This window comes from Ostrea edulis, chromosome 2 (assembly GCF_947568905.1).
Source record: "Ostrea edulis chromosome 2, xbOstEdul1.1, whole genome shotgun sequence".
Classification (NCBI taxonomy): domain Eukaryota; kingdom Metazoa; phylum Mollusca; class Bivalvia; order Ostreida; family Ostreidae; genus Ostrea; species Ostrea edulis.
In genome coordinates this window covers 6,042,907-6,065,273 of record NC_079165.1, presented here as the reverse complement: position 1 = coordinate 6,065,273, position 22,367 = coordinate 6,042,907, and the positions used below count along the sequence as shown (strand labels likewise).

General features: G+C 37.0%; 1 protein-coding gene across 1 annotated transcript; it reads right to left on the bottom strand.

The window, feature by feature from the left end:
* Positions 1 to 11,493: 11,493 nt before the first annotated feature.
* LOC125680411 (temptin-like) lies at positions 11,494 to 15,801 on the bottom strand. Its single transcript, XM_056157459.1, has 3 exons — positions 15,548 to 15,801; positions 13,828 to 13,978; positions 11,494 to 12,420 (listed from the first exon to the last, which is right to left on the bottom strand). The coding sequence occupies exons 1-3, from the start codon at positions 15,722 to 15,724 to the stop codon at positions 12,338 to 12,340; spliced, it is 411 nt and encodes a 136-aa protein (XP_056013434.1). The 5' UTR covers positions 15,725 to 15,801; the 3' UTR covers positions 11,494 to 12,337.
* Between the last annotated feature and the right edge of the window lie 6,566 nt (positions 15,802 to 22,367).

The window sequence follows — 22,367 nt, the reverse complement described above, 5'->3', positions numbered from 1 at the left end:
ACAGAATTGACATATAACATTGTCACATGACATTGCCAAAGAAATTGACATACAAACGTGCCATACAACATTACTACATGCTTGTAGCTATGCTACAGAATATTGTCATACAATATTACTACATGCTTGTAGCTATGCTACAGAATATTGTCATACAACATTTCCATACTACATTATTAGGCAAAATTGACATACAACATTGTCATACACCTTCATTTTTCCTCTATCAAACTAATACGATTTAGAACTAACATTTTAACTGTTAAATCAATTCTCACACCCGTGGTCTATTGTCCAGTCAACAGTTCACGCAATGTTGACCGGGCAATAATCAGTTCTACATTGTATTTCCATTGGCTACGCAGGTCACGTGATTCTTGGTCTGCTGATGGCGAGGTTCAGTCATTCAACTGATGATGAAATACAGAATTTATTAGATGAAAAACTAAGCAGAAACACAGAAAATGTAATTATTGATTATCGATTCGGATATTGATATGTTTTAAACTAGTGGATACGTTGATAAACATATGCAATTACACTGTGTTGTTAAAAGTTCGAAGTCGACAAATCATGTGCATCTAGTAAAAACAACATGTAAAATTGAGTGAGTCCTCGGACAACAGCTATTTTGTTTGACCCTCGAATTGATATGTTGCCCTCAGCCTACAGCTTCAGCCAACAGATCCGTTCTCGGGTCAAACAACACAGTGTCGTCCTCGAACCCTGTCGGTAACTATACTACTATCGCGTAAAATTGTGACACAGGGATGTCATACAACAATGCCGCACATTTTCACACATTATCATATAAACTTGCTACTAAACATATTTATACCCCCCGAACGAAGTTCTGGGCGGGGGTATATAGGAATCACTCTGTCTGTCTGTCCGCCCGTCTGTCTGTCTGTGCAGATTCGTGTCCGGGCCATACCTTCTTTGTTCTTTGACTTAGGCATACCATATTTGGCACACAGGTAGATCACCATAAGACGATGTGTCAAGTACCTTCATAACCTCTATATGACCTTGACCCTTGACCTCAAGGTCAAAATTAAAGGTTTTTTTACAATGGATTCGTGTCCGGGCCATAACTTCTTTGTTCTTTGACATAGGCATACCATATTTAACACATGAGTGTATCACCATGAGACGATGTGTCATGTACCTTCATGACCTCTATATGACCTTGACCTCAAGGTCAAAATTAAAGGTTTTTACAATGGATTCGTGTCAGGGTCATGACTTCTTTGTTCTTTGACATAGGCATATCATATTTGACACATGAGTGTATCACCATGAGACGATGTGTCGAGTACCTTCATGACCTCTATATGACCTTGAACTTTGACCTCAATGTCAAAATTGATTATAGGGTTTTGACATAGTCATACCATAAAACATGGGTGTATCACCATGAGACTATGTGTCATGTACATTTATGACCTCTTTATGACCTTGACCTTTGATCTCAAGGTCAAAATTATAGGTTTATGCCATGGATTTGTGTTCGAACTATATCTTCCATTTTCTTCTACAAATGCATACCATATTTTTACACTCAGGAAAGAGGTAATTTATACTTATTAACAACACCCTTTGGGAGATTGGAGTAAGTGGGGGGTATTCTTAGTGAGCATTTCTCACAGTACATCTTGTTATATTTGCATTCTATCATAATTTTGATATGAAAAATTCTAGAATATGTGGGGGGGGGGGGAATTCTCAAGCGGACGTTAAACAATACAATAAATCTTATAGAATCATGGATTTTTCATATTTGCAAGTAATATCCTGGATATAATACGTCGAGCAACGGAAAAACGTGATATAATATCGATGTATTTTATTAAGTCCCCGAATACTAATGATTTACTTAGTTAGTGTATCAGTCGAATTTGGGCGATGAAACTGCGTATGAGAAACTTACTGAGCACATTCACTTATGCAGTGATGAATTTGTCCCACTCCCGCATGCAAGCAAATTTTTTCGTGCCTTGTTATGTACGAAAGTTCTCCAAAGGGAAATAACTCGGACGTATCTCGAAACCGGCGTATTGTTAAGCCGTTCTTTAAACATCGATTTGAACTATGAAAGTTGAAGATAACGAACAGTGATCCATCTCATAACTCCTATAAGCAATACAAAATAGATACATGTAGTTGGGCAAACACGGACCCCTGGACACACCAAGAGGTGGGATCAGGTGCCTAGGAGGAGTAAGCATCCCCTGTCGACCGGTCACATTCGCCGTGAGCCCTATATCCTGATAAGGTAAACGGAGTTATTCGTAGTCAAAATCAGTGTGCCATTATTTTGTTTACCTGATTAAGATACAAGGCTAATGGCGGGTGTGACTGGTCAAGAGGGAATGTTTATTCATAGGTACCTGTTCCCACCTTTGGTGTTTCCAAAGGTCCGTGAATGCCTTAGTCTTGATTCTATTATCTAATAGAAGTTTTGAGATTGATCACTATTTCTCATATTAATTTTTTCTTTGAACATATTACATATTCAAAGTTCACAGGTAGGTGATAAAGTTAAAACAAATCCGACTTTCCATATTTTAGTTCCAAAATTTGACACATTTTATAGTTTCTGTACCAAAACGTTAGAAAATTTGACCTGTAAATCTTCTACCGTTGTCTACTCAATTGATTACCATTGTGATTTATTTATGTCAGGGACACTAAATAAGGGGTCGCTAAATAAATGAATATCGGGACACAGGTTTCATATCAATAATGCTGGTAACCAACCTTTTTAAACATTTCACTTACCCAGATTATTCCATATTGTCTATGAGTTAAACTTGCTCAAGTTTCTATGTTGTTGTTGTTTTTACCTATCATTTTGTCCAAATTTTACTGTGTTTCAGAAATCTAAATATCTGCTCTCTATCATCCGTAAATGTCAACAAACATAGATCTATGTTTGGTATAATTAAAAAGTATTAAAGAGAGCACTGATAATTAAACACACAGACTTGAGCAAGTTTATACATGAGTCATAATTCTAGAAATTTATAATCAAACATGTACCAACAACCCAACTTTAAGTACCCCTTTTCGTAAACAATAACTGGGTCAAGACTCGGGGCACTGGATTTTCTTATGGGTACAACGACAACGTATACAATGTAGGAAATCTTAATTGTCCATTAGGAAATAACGTGAGAGAAAGGTAAATATAACGAAATTATACGCACAATTACTCTGAAGTTGAAATACAAAATATGTTGAGTTCCTCATTGACACTATCTTCGTGGTCTTTGGTGACCAGGTCTTCCAACAGTCTGTTGGAATTCCCATGGGCACGAATTGTGTTCCTTTGTTAACTGGCCTTTTTTATAATCTTATTAAGCAGAATTTATTTTTTTAAAACTTCTACATGAGAAGAAAAAATCTCTTCCTGTGGCCTTTCATTCAACATTTAGATAGGTACATCGACGACGTATTCTTTGTTAACAATTATCATTTTCATTCATGTGTAGATTCGATATATCCCTGTGAACTCGAAATAAAAGACACCACCTTCTATTTCATACTTAGATATTTTATTGGAAATAGATATTTACGGCAAAGTAACAACTCAACTTTAAGACAAACGGGGGGATTTCAGCTTCTCCATCGTGAACGTCCCATATTTATGTAGCAATATTTCATTATCACCTGCATGGGGGGGGTATATACATGTATCTCAACTGATTCGATACGCAAGAGCTTGTTCTGCGTATGGTCAGTTTTAAATTGAGGCAGGCTACTGACAAACAAGTTGATGGTGCAAGGGTTTCAATAGTCTCGTTTAAAGTAGGAATTTTGCAAATTCTATGGTCGTTATAACGATCTACATGTAGTTTGCCAATACAACCTATCATTGGGTCAAATGCTGTCTGACGTGTTTCATACCGATTGGTAGGCCTTTCTTATCGCACTGATTTTGACTACGGATAACTCCGTTTACCTGATCAGGATATAGGGCTCACGGCGGGTGTTACCGGTCAACAGGGGATACTTACTCGTCCTAGGCACTGTTACGGCACGCTTGGTCGCCTTGGCACGTTCGGTCGCCCGGCGACGATACGTGCGGCACGTTTGGTCGCCGACGACCATTCGTGCCGCACGTTTCGTCGCCAGCGACCAAACATGTCGCACGTTTCGTCACCCGGCGATCGAATGTGCCGTGAGGGCGGACACGAATGGTCGTCAATTTTAGGCCATATCCGAGCACGAATGGTCGCCACCCAAGCCCCCTATCCCAAACCCCAACTTTGCTTTTGTTTTGCTAAAATGGTGTGCGTTCATGTGTGTGTGTTCGTTCGTGCGTGTCTGTGTATTTGAGTGACGATGTGAGTGTGTGTGCGCGTGTATGTGTGCATGTATGTGAGTATACGTGCATGTGTGTGTATATATATGTGTGTGCTATGTGTGTGCATTCATGTGTAATAAAGTTTGTTTTGCATTACACACGCACGTATATTTGTACATATACATGCACACATTTGTGACACAAGTCAAGTACGATATACAAAGCCAACAAACAAAAATCCTGGGCATTTCTGGATGGAATTTGATATAAATTTATTTTGCAAACACACGAGTCACAACACAATTCTCTTACATACCATCCTTATGGCATGCATGCCGGTTTTACAGATATAAAATATCTTAATATGTTTTTTCTTTATAAGATATCTCATTTAATATATGAGATATCTTATATAGTATATAAAATATCTCATAAACTTTATAAGATGCATTATTAACGTTAAACTTTTTGATTTAAGATATCTCATAGAGATATTTTATAACTTTTATAAGGTATATGTTTATAAAAGAAAGTTTATCAGATACCTCATATATTTTATAAGATATCTGATAAAATATATTAGATATCTTATATGTTTTATAAAGTATTTCTGATTTTTTTTTTAGATATCTTATATCTTTATAAGATATCTCAAAAATGATTTTTATAAGATATCTGGTTAGAGCATCGCGCTCAAAATCACACGGCCTCTCACCTCTGGTCGGCGCAGGTTGGAATCCCGCTCGCGCCGGTAAGTGAGAAAGTTTCCCATTTTACTTTCGGAAAGGTCGGTGGTCTCTTCCAAGGTATATTGTATCTGGGTTCTCTCTTCCACCAATAAAAACTTGGCGCCACCAGATAACTGAAAAATTGTTGAGTATGGCGGAAAACATCAATGAAGGCCTTATTGGTCACCTGAATACTAGTGAAAAAGTATCACTACTTCCATAGGCTATGAAATCTAGAAAAAAAATTCCTGTTCTGAATATCTAAGCTAAATTCTAATGTTCAGCAACAGTATAAACCAAGATATGTTCTTAAAACTTCACTGCCTTCAAAAGTGCATACACTGATGAAAGGCTTTAAATAATAGGTGTATTAACGTTAAAACAAATTTGGACTCATCCTAAAGTCATAACCCTGGGTTTTGATTGAAATTTACCATTTTTTGTACATCCTTTTCTGCTATTCCTAAGTATGCATTTAGATTTTATACAGTATCAGCAAACTTACACATAAATACTATATACTAAGTTTGGCCCTACCCTGGGGTCAGAACCCTTGCTATGGGGATCATAAAATTTACAATTTTGGTAAAAGACTACCTGCTTTATTCATTTAGTTTCAATATAATATTAATAGCACTAAAGAAGATGTTATATAAGTGTTTTACACATAAACACTATATACCAAAGTTGGCCCCGCCCTGGGGTCAGAACCCTTACCCCGGGAATCATGAAATTTACAATTTTGGTAGAGGCCTTCCGGCTCTCCATCACCATGCATTTAGTTTTTCTTACATATGTGCGGTTCCGGAGAAGAAGATTTTTGAAAATTTGTCAATTTTGGGCAGTTTTTGTCCCACCCTAAGGCTCCAGGGGTGCAGGAATCCTGGAATTTACAATTTATGTCCCCCTTGTTCCAAAGATGCTTCATACCAAATATGATAAGAATTGGAATGATAGTTAGCAAGAAGAAGTTAAAAATGTCTATTGTTCACACATTTAATAACTGAACATTTTGGCACAACCTTGATTCCAAAACCCTTACCCCTGTGATCATCAAATTTACAATTTTCGTAAAGATCGGACTACCTGCTCTTTCTAAATATTTATTTAGTTTCAATATAGTATCAACAGCACTAAAGATGTTATTTAAGTGTTTTACACATAAACACTATATACCAAGTTTGGCCCCGCCCTGAGGTCAGAACCCCTAACCCGGGGATCATGAAATTTACAATTTTGGTAGAGGCCTTCCGGCTCTCCATCACCATGCATTTAGTTTTTCTTACACATGTGCGGTTCTTGAGAAGAATATTTTTTGAAAATTGGTCAATTTTGGGCAGATTTTGCCCCGCCCAATTTATGTCCCCCTTGTCCCAAAGATGCTTCATACCATATTTGAAAAGAATTGAAGTGGTAGTTATCAAGAAGAAGTTAAAAATGTTCAATTATTAACTCACGACGGACGACGCACGACGACAGACGACAACCGATAGCGGTAGGTCACCTGAGTTTACAAGGTTTTTCATATACCATTAAGGTGTAATAGATAATTGCGTGGTTCCGATTTCCAACCTACCTTATTTCTCGATCTCCACGACCCTAATGCTTTAAAGCTCGGGATCCAATTATTGCCCTTGCCCCCCCCCCCCCCCCCCCCCCCCCCCCCCCCCCCCCCGAAAAGGTAGTCCCGATCATTCAGACGTTTGTGTATACTTCCCACAAACTACTGGACGCTTTTTATAGATATAGATTTCCCCGTTAAATGGCGCTGATCTAGTATACAAAACTTAAGAGTCAAAATCATCAAGCATTTCTTGGAAAGTCAAAATTTTTGTTTTTCAAAAGCTGCTGATGTTGTAATGATTCCGGATATTTGAGGTACGACCATGTGGAGTTCTCAATTAGTCACTGTTTACATCACGTGATCTCATTTGTGTATAAATACCGAGACTCCGCAGTCGTTTGTCATTCTGATAGAAGGAACAGCCACATAGAGAGAACGAGAGTAAGTGCACTAATAAAGTATTCATGGTAAACAATTCCTCGCCTGTTCTTACAGTTAGAGAGTGAATTTGGAAGGCCATCAGAAGTCTGGCCTGCCACGAAGAGGTTGACCTCCAGTAAAGAGGCTTGTCTTAGTTTGTTTTTGGTGTCGTCTGCATTGGCTGAACAGACCGTCGTCCAGGCTACAGGCACTTGTTTCTGTAAAACACTTACGACCTCTGTATACTAATAACAACACAGGGTACCTAGCTTCAAATGACACAGATTGGCACCCCCTGAAAATGTCGGCCTGTTGAGCTTCCAGGGAATATGCGATGCAAATGTATTTACTACCGTTGTATTGTACAATCATTCAACTTAAAAATCATGTATGACATGACTGCATTCATTGCCTCTTATCGCCGAAAACTGCAACAAAACATGGGTCTACAGCTCGATTTTCCGTTTTATACCACGAAGTGCTATGTACTGATACCGCGCAGAATATGTGGACGATTTTGACTGGCTAGCACGCTCTTCTAAAATTACGTTTGGAATGCTTTAGAGTTATTTATAGAAAGATAGAGCGTCAGAGATGAATTAAAAATGACAGGCAAAAGGATGATTTTAATGGTGACCATTAACCACAATTGATCTTATTTTATATAATTTAGTTACTAAAATTAGGGGGAAATGCTACAACAAATAAAGGGGACTTCACCCTCCCCCATATTTTTTCCACAGACACCTGATATATAGGCCTATACAACTATAACACACACACACCACCCCCCCCCCCCCCCCCCATTCTGACTTCTTTTTTTTTGCGGTGACAATTCCTCCAAAATGTGTGGATTCCTTGTCTCTCTCATCCCAATTTCGAATGATGTAGTCGTTTCACGCTTTTCACAAGCTTTAGAGATTGGCCTTCTACTGGACTGGTATAATACAATATACTTATTATAAACAGTATAAGGCTTACAAAAAGCATGTTCACGATTACATAAATCGAAATTAGGATGGAATAGACGGGGAATCCACACATTTCGGAGAAATAATCGCCGCCCAAAAAATCAGAAAGGGGAGAGGGGGTAGTGGTGTCCATACTTCAGATGCCTGTGAATTTTTCCATATTGGCACAGATCCGTAAAATTAGGGATGCTGGGGAGAGCGTTCGCCGGAGAAGTTGGAAGTTGCACATGGCTTGTTTAAATTTCCTGACAGGCAATGATAAAAATATAATAGTCATGATAAAGATCTTCAGAACCTTAATTAGTGGGGGGTGGGGGGGGGTGTTATAGTGTTCATTATTGCTGTCTCAATTTTTTCCCCTCAGGCTGGGAGGGGGGGGGTCATTCTTTGCTCCAGGGCTTCAATTTATACAATTTCAAGCTTATATGCATTAATATCTTTTCATTCACTACTACACAGTACTATCAAAAATAGTGGAGTAGCCATTCTCGCAATATATCTTCATTTGCATGCATGAAAATAACAGTTAATGTTCATTGTCAATTAAAAAGGTTGGTCAGTAGCCTCCGAAAAACATTAATATGTGCCTGCAGCGTTCTTGGTACTTATGGTGGGTTTCATAAAACTTCAATGTAACAACAGTTACTTGTCACATCAATACATACCACAAAGTCAATAACACATCACTAAACAACTGTCCTTGCTCTATTTACAATGTGCATACTTCCAAATAATCTTTTATCTGTATTTTCTCCGATTTTCCACAGATCTGCATGAAACATGCAATTGGCAGAAATATTTCTCATACTAGTTAACGAAGTTGTATTTACAGTAATTCATAATTTCATTATTATCTTCATCAGAAATGATTCCGACAAGAAAATATTTTTAAATCTCCACTCGGGAAGTCTCAGCTTCTGTCTTCTTACGACATGTAAAATCCCTAAACGTACGAATAGGAACCACACCGTTAATTTTGGTGAATTAATTAATTACTCTACCTTCTCGTAATTTATATACGTATGGTTTTAATCATAGGGTGTTTTAATTGGTGTGGTGTTTAATCACGATACAGACATATAATTAGTGGATAATCATTTGTCCACTAATCATTGTGAGTTTGATTTGGGACATGGTATCACATACATCGGCCATGATTACATTTTCAGTCAGGTTGAACAGATGAACAATTCGCATATCGTTCTATGGTCCTCAATCCTTTCTATAGGAATAGTCAAGGTTATCTGTATACTGGGGGACATGAAGAATTCGGCCCCGACATTGTCACGATCACCGTTCCCTGGCACTACTTCCTGATGTTACGTCACACGAGAAGGCATGATCTTCCTTACACGTGTGAGGATCTTTCAGGTATTAAACAGTCAATCAAACCTATACATGCTACAAACAGGTTCAAATTCAACGATTCAGTGTTGATATAAATAGATAGATGAATAAATCAATATACAAGACAAATTACCTATAGTTACATATATAGCTACATGTACATCTGTTTTGTTCAATGTTTCTGCGGTTTAATTTAAATTTTACGACATTACGCGTTTAAAATAGCACCAATCGGATTTCTGCGTTTTAACTTGAATTTCTACGACATTACACGTATAAAATAGCATCAATCCGAGCATCACTCGGCCTATTCCGGAGAATAAACATTTATTCTCCGGAATAGTCCGAGTGATGTTCCGATTGAAAATAGCGTAATATCTGAAAAGTTAAATTTTCCTGATCAGGCTTAGATTTCTATCTTATTTGAACATTCAAAATCCAGGACTTAAAAATTACTATATAGTAAGTCAAGGTTTTTGTTTTGAGAAATCTAGGCCTGCAACCACACGGTGTCTTATCAATGTGGCATTTTATCGACTTAGATCAGTCTTTCCCGAAACTTCTAACTTGCGTAGAAATTCAAAATCGGTGTCTTGAACACTGAAATCAAAGTTACCGTTCACCCCACTAATTGATTCTGAGACAGCAAAACACGTAATATACCGGAAATACCAACGAGCAGGGAAAGGGTCATGCTTATTCCACTTTTCAAAATGATATTAATAATCTAACTAGCAGGAATTTTAAATGACGTCACTGAAAAATGTGAACGCAAGGTGCTACATATGTAGTTGAAAATTCATTGAATGTTAATTACAGAACAAAAGAGGAGGACACCCTGTGGAGACGTAGATCCTTAGAAATGAATACATACGCACATTAAACAGGTAGAGAACTAAAGTAGATATGTAAATTATAATGGAATGTAAGGCAACCTACAAAAGAAAAACAACAAAGACGAAGTCGAAGGAAATATATATAATCATACATGGCGAAATATAATCCAAAACTTTTTCATCGAATATTTAGAGGGGAAAAAAACTAAAACAACACATACTCGAATATTCAAATATCTCGAGCTCTGCAGATGAATTTTACTATCATTTCAAAACCATGCTGATTAGTAACGCGAATTCCGAAAACTCATTACACGAGGAAGAAACTGATAGCTTGAATAAAAATGATTTATATCCAGATCTAGATTGTGACTTTACAGAGGAAGAAGTACTGAATGGTGTAAGAAAGCTTAAAGCAGATAAAAGTTCCGGTTTAGATAACATGCTAAATGAATTTTTCAAAACGTTTTCATCAGAAATGGTACCAATATTAACAGTATTTAACAAGATTATATACTCCGGAGAATTTCCTATTGAATGGAGAAAGTCAATTATCATTTCAATTTTTAAAAAGGGGGAGTAATAATGATGTAAATAATTATAGAGGGATTTAATTAATTAGTCATGTTGCTAAATTGCATACATGTACTTCATTGAATAATGACAGTTTAATGAAGTTTAGTTTAGAATATAATGTCATAACAGATGCACAATGTGGATTTAAAAACCAAGGAGTGGTACCAGAGATGCAGTATTTGCTTTGCATGGGATAATTTCAGAAACTTTAGCAAGGAAGAAAAAACATGTATTGTTGTTTTATTTTATAGACTACTCAAAAGCTTTCGACTGTGAGAATCGCTACTCTTTATGGAAGAAAATAGCTAAACAAGGTATAGGAGGTAAACTTCTGAGGGTTGTTAGAAGTTTGTATACAGACTTTAAAGCTTATGTCAGGAATGAGGGAAATAGTACTGAACTTTTCGATGTAGATGCAAGTCTCATTCAAGACGAGGCCCTCTCACCATTAAGGTACTCTTTATATGAAAATGACTTTGAATCCTCTCTTTTAGAAAACAACTGTGATGATTTAAATTAAGGTCCCTTGAACTTGTACATGCATTTATTAATGTATGCAGATGTAAATGTTAAGAATTTATTGGAAAGAAATATATTTTCCTATGTATGGGAAACACAGAATGTTTTGAATGAAACAATGTTTTTGGAAGAATTTAACACTAGGTTAAGATTTTTTTTTTACAAGAAATAAGGGAAATTATAAGTGGATCTTCTAAATGCCATATCTATAAATTCTGACTGACAATTTTACACTTCAGCTTTATCTAGCAAAGAAACTTTCTATAGAACAAAGAAAAAATATCAGCAGGCTAAGACTATCTGCACACTCTTTGAAAATTGAAAAGGGTAGGCACTGGAATATACCACAATCTGAACGAGTATGCACGCCCTGTAATGAATGAGAAGATGAATACCATTTTGTATTGAAGTGTCTTTTATATTCAGATTTGAGAAACGAATTTATTTTAAAATATTACTGGTTCAGACCCTCAACTTTCAAACTTATACAATTACTAAGTACCAATAATGTGAAAGAATTGCAAAATGTAGGAAAAATTTTGACAAATGCGTTTAAGAGAAATGGTAATTGATTTCTTAGAAATAGTTAAATATCTTCGTGTATTTGTTAAGTTTTTGGTTGATTTAAAAACTGTCCATCCACCACCATCTGCTGTTGTCACATCTTTGTATTTTGTTAATCACATGTTGTAAACAGAAATAACATGTTTTTCTGATTAAACACACATACATACTATATCATACATGGTGTTTTCTCTAATTTTGTTGTACGCCGCAGATTTAGATTTATTAATCCGCCTCGTATTTCCATCTACCTTTCCTTACTTTCATTCTTTTCAGCATATATCGTTCTATATCTGTTATCTGCTAGGACACTTTTACAGAGGTCAAACGATCAAACAGATCGAGGTTTCTGATATGACGATGCATGCTTGTACTTAAAATCTGCTGGTAATTTCTCATGTGCACTAACATGATATCTATTTCACAAATATTACTAAAGATACTAAGCTCTTTTTTTTTTTTTTTTTTTTTGACATGATCTACACACCACTTTATTAATGTATTTAACCAAGACAACTATGTCCATGACAACCACAATAGAAACCGACTGAGGCACAGGCACCAGAACCAACAGGCTCACAGATACCTGAAATAGAAAAACGCCGCGACCATTATTTGTTCTCTTAATTACTGAATTCCACAATGATTTATTCTAATTACTGAATTCCACAATGATTGGTTTTCCTAATTACTGAATTCCACAATGATTGGTTTTCCTAATTACTGAATTCCACAAGGATTTGATCTTTTAATAACTGAATTCCACAATGATTTGATCTCTTGATAATTGAATGCCACAATGATTGGTTTTCTTAATTACTGAATTCCACAAGGATTTGATCTCTTAATTACTGAATTCCACAAGGATTAGATCTCTTAACTACTGAATTCCACAATGATTTGATCTCTTAATAACTGAATTCCACAAGGATTTGATCTCTCAATAACTGTATTCAACAATGATTTGTTCTAATTACTGAATTCAACAATGCAGTCATTAAAAATCAACTTTTCGGTTGATGTAAAGAGTTAAGCTATTAGTAGATTGCGTGACTTATTTGGGGACTTAGAAACTGTGACAATAAATAATGGTGATTGGGGGATTTTAAGTAGGGTAAATGAAATCCATGTTAAATGTTAACAGCTTTAAAGTTTGTAGGGTCTACAGACTGGTGGTTACCTGGTTGACCTGTACATTTGACTACAGACTGGTGGTTACCTGTAGATTTGCCTACAGACTGGTGGTTACCTGGTTGACCTGTAGATTTGCCTACAAACTGGTGGTTACCTGGTTGACCTGTAGATTTGCCTACAGACTGGTGGTTACCTGGTTGACCTGTCGATTTGCCTACAGACTGGTGGTTACCTGGTTGACCTGTAGATTTGCCTACAGACTGGTGGTTACCTGGTTGACCTGTAGATTTGCCTACAGACTGGTGGTTACCTGGTTGACCTGTCGATTTGCCTACAGACTAGTGGTTACCTGGTTGACCTGTCGATTTACCTACAGACTGGTGGTTACCTGGTTGACCTGTCGAATTGCCTACAGACTAGTGGTTACCTGGTTGACCTGTAGATTTACCTACAGACTGGTGGTTACCTGGTTGACCTGTAGATTTACCTACAGACTGGTGGTTACCTGTAGATTTGACTACAGAATAGTGGTTACCTGGTTGACCTGTCGATTTGACTACAGACTGTTGGTTACCTGTAGATTTACCTACAGACTGGTAGTTACCTGGTTGACCTGTAGATTTACCTACAGACTGGTGGTTACCTGTAGATTTGACTACAGAATAGTGGTTACCTGGTTGACCTGTACATTTGACTACAGACTGGTGGTTACCTGTAGATTTGCCTACAGACTGGTGGTTACCTGGTTGACCTGTACATTTGCCTACGGACTGGTAGTTACCTGGTTGACCTGTCGATTTGCTTACAGACTAGTGGTTACCTGGTTGACCTGTACATTTGCCTACAGACTGGTGGTTACCTGGTTGACCTGTAGATTTGCCGTCAGGTGTTCCACCCACAGTCCACGTACAATTAGGATCGCCTAGCTCTTCACCATTGCTTTTACCATCGCCATCTGAATCGGCTTGACAAAGAGCAGCAGTCCACGTATGCCCAGCAGCGGAAAAGGCCTGCAACGGAATAACAATATAAAAAATTAAGTATAAAGCACTCTGTTCATCACTATTCTCTCTGTTCATCACTATGCTGTGTTATTCACTATGCTGTGTTCTTCACTGTGCTGTGTTATTCACTATGCTGTGTTCTTCACTATGCTGTGTTCATCACTGTGCTGTGTTCTTCACTGTGCTGTGTTCTTCACTATGCTGTGTTCTTCACTGTGCTGTGTTCATCACTGTGCTGTGTTCTTCACTATGCTGTGTTCTTCACTGTGCTGTGTTCATCACTATGCTGTGTTCATCACTATGCTGTGTTCTTCACTGTGCTGTGTTCATCACTATGCTGTGTTCTTCACTATGCTGTGTTCATCACTATGCTGTGTTCATCACTACACTATGTTCATCACTATGCTGTGTTCATCACTATGCTGTGTTCATCACTGTGCTGTGTTCATCACTATGCTGTGTTCATCACTATGCTGTGTTCATCACTGTGCTGTGTTCTTCACTGTGCTGTGTTCATCACTATGCTGTGTTCATCACTATGCTGTGTTCTTCACTATGCTGTGTTCATCACTATGCTGTGTTCTTCACTGTGCTGTGTTCTTCACTGTGCTGTGTTCTTCACTGTGCTGTGTTCATCACTATGCTGTGTTCTTCACTATGCTGTGTTCATCACTATGCTGTGTTCATCACTACACTATGTTCATCCCTACGCTGTGTTCATCACTATGCTGTGTTCTTCACTATGCTGTGTTCATCACTATGCTGTGTTCATCACTATGCTGTGTTCTTCACTGTGCTGTGTTCTTCACTGTGCTGTGTTCTTCACTGTGCTGTGTTCATCACTATGCTGTGTTCTTCACTATGCTGTGTTCATCACTATGCTGTGTTCATCACTACACTATGTTCATCCCTACGCTGTGTTCATCACTATGCTGTGTTCTTCACTATGCTGTGTTCATCACTATGCTGTGTTCATCACTATGCTGTGTTCTTCACTATGCTGTGTTCATCACTATGCTGTGTTCATTAACTATGCTGTGTTCAGACACAGAACACAAGTATTTCTGAATCATTCTGATGAGCAGTACATTAGATTTACGTAATATTCAGCCACAATCGTTTTACTTTCTTGAACATCGAGAACTTCATTAAAATTGAAGTGCGAAGTTGGGGGAAATGAAATGTTGAAAATTATGAAAATACACAGATAGTTTTGTGGGATTACTTTTAGAGGTCAACAATAACTTACAAAGGGTGAACAACTCCTATAAATCAGCAGAAGCATATTTAATTTTATTGATACGTATCTCATTATGGTTATTGTAGATTCCTAAATTTACGCGAGGAAATTATTATCGAGTAATTTCGCAAAGGGCATCACTCGTGAAATGAAAATACTCGCTTTGATTTTTCTGTTGTTAAAATACATGTAAGAGCTCTTGATTAACATTCTACACGCGAATTCATGTTCACGCGATTTGACGTACATGTATAGGGTCCATTTCGCCATATTAAGTACTCGCGTAAAATAAGGAATCTACAGTATTCATCTGTAATTACATAAATCATATTTACCCTGCCAAATGGGTTTTTGTCTATCGTGTGATGACTAGGGTCATAATGGCCCACAGGCTCCCAGAAAAATGAACCACAGGGGTTGTGCACTGCATATCCATTAGGAATTAGATTCCTATATTCTGGATGAGCGGACACAGCTATAATTCCAACAAGGCAAAGACAGGTCCTTATCATCTTGCATGAATCTATCCACAAGAAAAGAAAGCCTGTCTGCCTATGCTTATATATCCCACACGTTATCTATATTCTGCATGTGTAAACCACCGATACATCCAATGATTTACGTAATCATATTATTCAATGTATTGTGGTGGTTTTACATAATGTTCACTTAATTATAGGTTTTATTAATAGTCTATTTTACCCTCTTTATGCATTTCCTTGATTGTATTACTGAGGTATTGCCCATTTGTGTATATCCCTACCGCGTTGCGCCCGCCCTGGTTACGCCCGTCCGGATCTGTAGATCCAGGCCGGGAATTGTTATATCTATCTATATATATATATACCTGTTGAGAACAGTATTGAGTGGGCCTGTAACAGAACTCACGGAGGGTGTGACCGGTCGACAGGGGATGTTTACTCCTCCTAGGCACTTGATCCCACCTCTGGTATATCCAGGGGTCCGTGTCTGCCCAACTCTCTATTTAGTATCGCTTATACATGTAGGAGTTATGAGATTGATCACTGTTCGTTTTGTTCACCTTTCATGTTTGTTACATTACAAAATAAATGGAAAGGATTAAATACTGTACCGTTTGACTTGCCAGGTTTTTTTTCCTTAAAAACTTGATTCATTGAACAGGTCAACTAACATCTAAAGTATCATAATACACTCAGTTTGGAATAACACTTGCTTGTATTTCTGTCAGTTATCAAATTCTTTAAAAATTGAGACAATAAAACAGGTTTTCCTAACTTAGCAAATATTCAAGAAAACGCGAAGTTATGATATTTTTGCTTCAACACAATCTCAATTTTGTCCTCCTCAACTATGTGTATGCTAATCCATCATAAAAAATATTTATACTTTTCATAAAGAATTAATCTTGCAAAAAATAAAATCCGGTGGCAGTAACCTAATGGTCTTCTTCCCGAGTCAAGGGCTTTTATTCTGCTCCGCTTCATATAAACCTTTGACTAAATAGACAAAGTCAGACAGGTTTGCTAGTACGCCATCTAGTGACATTGCATATTCATTACACATTTATGAACTTTCTTGACCTATGCTATTGACTAATCAGAGAGCGTGTATTAAACAAGGGTAGCGAGACCGTACCCCCCCCCCCCCCCTTCATTCATACAGAAGATATAATTAATCAATTCTAAATTCAACGCACCTGAAATGTACTGGAGACCGTGCCCCCCCCCCCCCCTTCTTACATTTTAGCTATGTATCGGTTTACAGTTCTATTACTAGAATTCTCTTGCTTATCTAGACCCAGGAATTCTTTTTTTTTTTTAATTTTGAGCAGGGTCTTGTTGTAACGACTGTTGGATGTATATTATATAATCGATGGTATGACACCAAGAAGGTATTTACCCGGTACCTATGAGGCTCGTTACAATAATAGGGTTCGAAGGTACCTATCTATATCAATGTATAATAGTAATGCAATAATTAATTTATTGATAGTATCAAAAACACAAGTATAATCACAGTTCAATTGCTCGGCTAAAATGTCTTAGTAATAAAACACTGATGGGTATCCGGTGTTGATCGGTGCCCGGTGCTACTAGGTGTCCGGTGTAACTAGGTGTCCGGTGTTAGGTGCTACAGGTGTAGTCGTTCTCGAACACTACGACTAGTCTATAATACTACCAGATTATAATGGCAAAGTCTGGATCTCCGACTCTATGATCAGGATTACAACCTGAACTACTTTAATTATACATAAAAATCCAACCATGAACATCTATAGCATATCATGCATATAGAACATTGTTAAACTAAGTACGATATCTAAGTAACTCCGTGCGTAATATACTAAAGTCCACCACCCTAAATCTATAACATCGTCATAGACTATATATTCAATGAACAGGGATATATCATACGCATGCCAAGCAAATCTACCGCTACCAAGTATACATTCATACAGAAGATATAATTAATCAATTCTAAATTCAACGCACCTGAAATGTGCACCGAACTATGAAATTATCTAAGTTTTCTAATTTATTAGAATGTTGGTTTGAACATATTTTATTATATATAATATACAGCAGGTTTGAACACAAGTTCTTACAACTTACGAGGTTCTCACCTTAGATTAATTGATAACAATTGTCCTAAAACGAGGCTTAGTGGTAAAAGTTTGGAATAACCCGGATTTGATTCCCGACCCCGCGTCAAAAAGACGTTGAACATCGTAGCCCGTAGATAACCGTTCCTTTGCCAAGCATCCAGCATTAAGTAAAAATCATGAGTCGCTCGTATAATTATATAACGTATATAACCTTAAAAACGGAAGTCTCAATTCGCGGTAAGTCGAGGTACGATAAACTCACATGTACCATGCTTAGGTCAGGCTGTTTGGCACTTCACCTACAGCTGGCGACTTATCTACATGTAAAAGTGAGATGTGCTCGAAGAGGACGTAAAAACAAACAAATATAATTAAAAAAGAAGTTTACTATTCTTAAATATTGCCCATGTAAACACGAATACGCAGTTCAGAATAAGAGTTATCTTTCTTTGGTTGATGCTAGTCATTCTATATTATGTATCCCATTTCCAATGGTCTGTGCTATTGCACCATGTTCTTACTCCAGATTTTCAAGGGATTGTTATTTCAAATAAAAATTAGTTTGAACATTTAAGTTAAAATTTCGGTGTACAATGCTTAGTAAGCTGCAATTATGCTGCATACGCCAGACGAACTAGGATGCTTCCGGCCGGTGTACTTGATGAAGCGCGTTTGCATGATTATAAAGTATGCTGGCGTGTACACTCTCATGCATTATCCTTTGTTACTTTTACTTACGTCCAACAATTTCGATATAAAAACCCGTATGAGAAAGCTTTTGGCATTCCGCAGTTCAGTTTTTTCTTCTCTAAATATTCAATGAACTATCCAATGGCGGATTTAAAGGGGGGCGGCACCCGCCGCGCGCCAACCTAAAATTTTCAAATTTAAGGTAAATCGTGGTATCTTGTTTAAAAAAAATGTACTAAACGATAAAAGAAGTAATAATTTCTTCCACTCCCGGAGAAATAAATGACAAAATCTTTCGATTTCTTGAATTACTTTATTGGGAGAACTTATTACAATAGTTACAAGTGTAAATGTTGGTGCATGTCTTGTGGACATAAAATCCCATCTTTTTTTGTAAAGGGTTTATTTGTATCCTTAATAAAAGGGTTGGCGAAACTCCGGACTTTTGTCGTGTCCAGAGTTAAATGTCGTACTGTTTTAATTTTTTCCAAAAACCCTTAAAATTTGCGTCATTATATTAATTTCACCTTATAAAAAATTATAAAAATAGTACAAATGACTAAATAGGAGACATATTTCAAGCTCTATAAAATCTGTAAAATCCAGGAGCTTCGTCCCCTGAGCCCACACCAGGACTTCGCCCTGGAACCACTGGGGGCCTCAAGTCGGCCCCCAGACTCCCTGCTTCATAAAGTGGTGCTCCCCGTAACCGCAATTCCTGGATCCGCCCCTGCTATCCAAGGGCGAATCCAGAGAGGGTCCAGGGAGCCCGGAACCCTCCCCCTTTTTTGCGGACCAAAATGTTTTTAAGAGTTATTAAATTTTAACGAGTCTTAGAGTCAAAATCATATGAAAAGTGGATACTTACATCACTCTAATTTATCAACACCCGTATATCATTTAATTCTAGGATAAATAAGACTACTGATATAATATATTTATGGTATATTCGTCACATACAAGTATCACTTAAGAATTCTTAAAAAGTGTATGTAACATAAAAGTTTTGTTTAAGAAGTGGACAATTAGAAAGTGAAAAAGAAGCGCCAGGAAATGCTCAGAATGCAGGATTTTGTACCATTTACCCCGGACTCCCGGCCTGTTGGGAGTAACCTTTAAATCAGCTTCTTTTTTCTCTCTCTTTTTTCCATTGCGAAAAATAAGGTCTGCGTATGGAGATTAGAATGACTAGGACTTTGGAAACAAGTAGTATCTAAGTATTTTCATGTATATAAAGGCTGTCACACGATCTCCCTTAGATGTTATGTGCACCAGCAATGGGATAAATGGGGTAGCGTGGAAGTTGTGAAAAGTACGTAAAAGATCAAGTGCTAGGACCCCCCCCCTTTTTTTTTAAAATACAAATTCCTGGATTCACCTATGCTATCTAATGCAAAACAAGAGAACTGTTTCAAGGGGCATTAGCTGTCATTTTGCATTCAATGAAAATTGCTCTATATCATATATTTCAGTAATAAAACGAGTATTTAATTATTTCAAACATTTAATTTTAACCTCAAAGCGGGCATATGAATGAAATGTGAAGATAACGAACAGTGATCAACCTCATAACTCCTATAAGCAATACAAAATAGATACTTGGGCAAACACGGACCACTGGACAAACCAGAGGTGGGATCAGGTGCCTAGGAGGAGTAAGCATCCCCTGTCGACCGGTCACACCCGCCGTGAGCCCTGTATCTTGATCAAGTAAATGACGTTATCCGTTGTCAAAATCAGTGTGCCAAGAACGGTCTAACAATCGGTATGAAATACGTCAGAAAGAATTTGACCCAATGGTAGGTTGAATTGGCAAAGTAGATCGGTATAACGATCATAGAATTTGCGAAATGCTGACATTAGACGAGACTGTTAAAACCCTTCCTCTTAAGTTTGTATTCTTTATGGGAATTATAAGATTGATCACTGTTCGTTATCTTCACCTTTTCATCAAAGTGCATATGGTGGGGGTTTTAACAGTCTTTCATAGTCCAAGATTGGGCTCACACATCCTTGCAGAATAATAGATATCAGTCTCCAAAGACAAAGATCCTGTAGGAGAATGGTTGGATTTTCACTCCTACAAAAGCTTATCATAATCCTATGAGATAAGATTTAAAAGACTCTTATGAGTAGCTCAGGAAATATATCAGGTCTTCCAACAGTCTGTTAGAATTACCACGGGCAGGGATTGTGCTCCTTTGTTAACTGACCTGTTTTTATATTCTTATGAAGTAGCGTTTATTTTTCTAAAATAAATTAATACATGAGAAGTAAAAATCTCTTGTTGTGGCCTTCAACTCGACATTTAGATATATCAATGACGTTTTATCGATTAGTAATAATCATTTTCATTCATATGTCGATTCTATGTATCCCAGTGAACTCGAGATAAAAGACATCACCGACTCCTCGACATCTGCTTCGTACTTAGAAATTTTATTCAAAATGAATATTAACTACACATTCACAAGTCAACTTTATGACAAACGGGATGATTTATGTGGTATTTATGTAGAATTTTCATGGTAAAGTGTATAATGATACATTTTTAAAAATATTTTGTATCAATATAAAATCAAACAATGTAATAATTTTACTTAATTTGGGCTAGGAAAATCATCTAATGTTCAATCTTATTTCTTAATCATATATAATCTATAATCAACTTATAACATCTTAGGACCCTATTGGAAATAAGCAAGTTTTATAAATTGCTTTCATGGGTTATCCTAGTAAAGTATATGATTCATATTGCCTGTGATAAGACCTGGTACTGTGATAAGCATGCATTTTGATAATGATGTTGTTAGTAGCTACATGTTTAGCTGTGATATCTGGTGTGTTATTGCGTAGATATGATAGCAATGTGCCAACAATTCATTTGTGATCCCTAATTCACATTATTAATGTATTTTACAATGTATTTGATTATGATTTGTAATTTATCTGATGCTTTGCCTGAATAAACATAATAATAATAGTAATATTCCATTTTCACCTGAATATAGTGTTTATATCTCTCAACTGATTCGATGCGCAAGAGCTTATTCTGCATATGATCATTGTTGAAATCGAGGCAGGATACAGACAAACAAGTTGATGTTACAGGGATTCCAACAGTCTCGTTTAAAGTCAGCATATCTCAAGTTCTATAGTCGTTTCAATGATCTAGTTTGCCAATACAACCTATCATTGGGTCAAATGTTGTCTGGCGTGTTTAATACCGATCGTTAGGCCGTTCTTGGCACACTGTTGAGAAAAGCGTTGCGATTTCAAGTTTACTAAAAGTTCTTTAGAGTTTTTCAGAATCCACGTTTGATTTACACCACTTCTGGCATATGTAGTGGCACAGTACGTTTGAAGTTTCTCCTTCACAGCTGTTAATATTTTCGCGAGGAGGAATGATAGAGGCTTGGTAGAGCACTTAATGAATCCAGCAATGTAACTTTGTAAGGGTTTTTATGAAGTTTAGGAATCTAGTATAGGTACGGTAACTCATATTTATCCGACCCATTGACTGGGATATCAAATGTGTATAAAACTGAAGCATGGTTTTGAAGAATTTCATCTTTTGTAAGGGCAGTTAAAGTATAAGTACGATTACCAAAAGTGGAATTAATGTCAGATTTGGAGTTATGAGATTGATCACTATTCGCTATCTCCACCTTTCATGTTAGGAAAAAATATTCTATAACGAATATTGGTAGGATGTCTGAAAACAAGAAAACACTTTTTACAAGAATTTGCATGATTCATCTCCTACATTTCAAATGTGTTGCTTTGTTCATTATCCCAACAATATCAGCAGCATTCGCACGTTAATTGCGTTGTAGTTCTCTCAAAATACACCTACTTCTGAACACCTTGCAGATCTA

Excerpts from the sequence above, each read along its gene's own strand:
- LOC125680411 (XM_056157459.1), bottom strand. The coding sequence starts at position 15,724 with ATGATAAGGACCTGTCTTTGCCTTGTTGGAATTATAGCTGTGTCCGCT. Across the intron at positions 13,979-15,547 it reads ACAAAAACCCATTTGGCAGG|GCCTTTTCCGCTGCTGGGCA; the intron begins GTAAATATGATT and ends ATTCCGTTGCAG. Across the intron at positions 12,421-13,827 it reads CAAATCTACAGGTCAACCAG|GTATCTGTGAGCCTGTTGGT; the intron begins GTAACCACCAGT and ends TTTCTATTTCAG.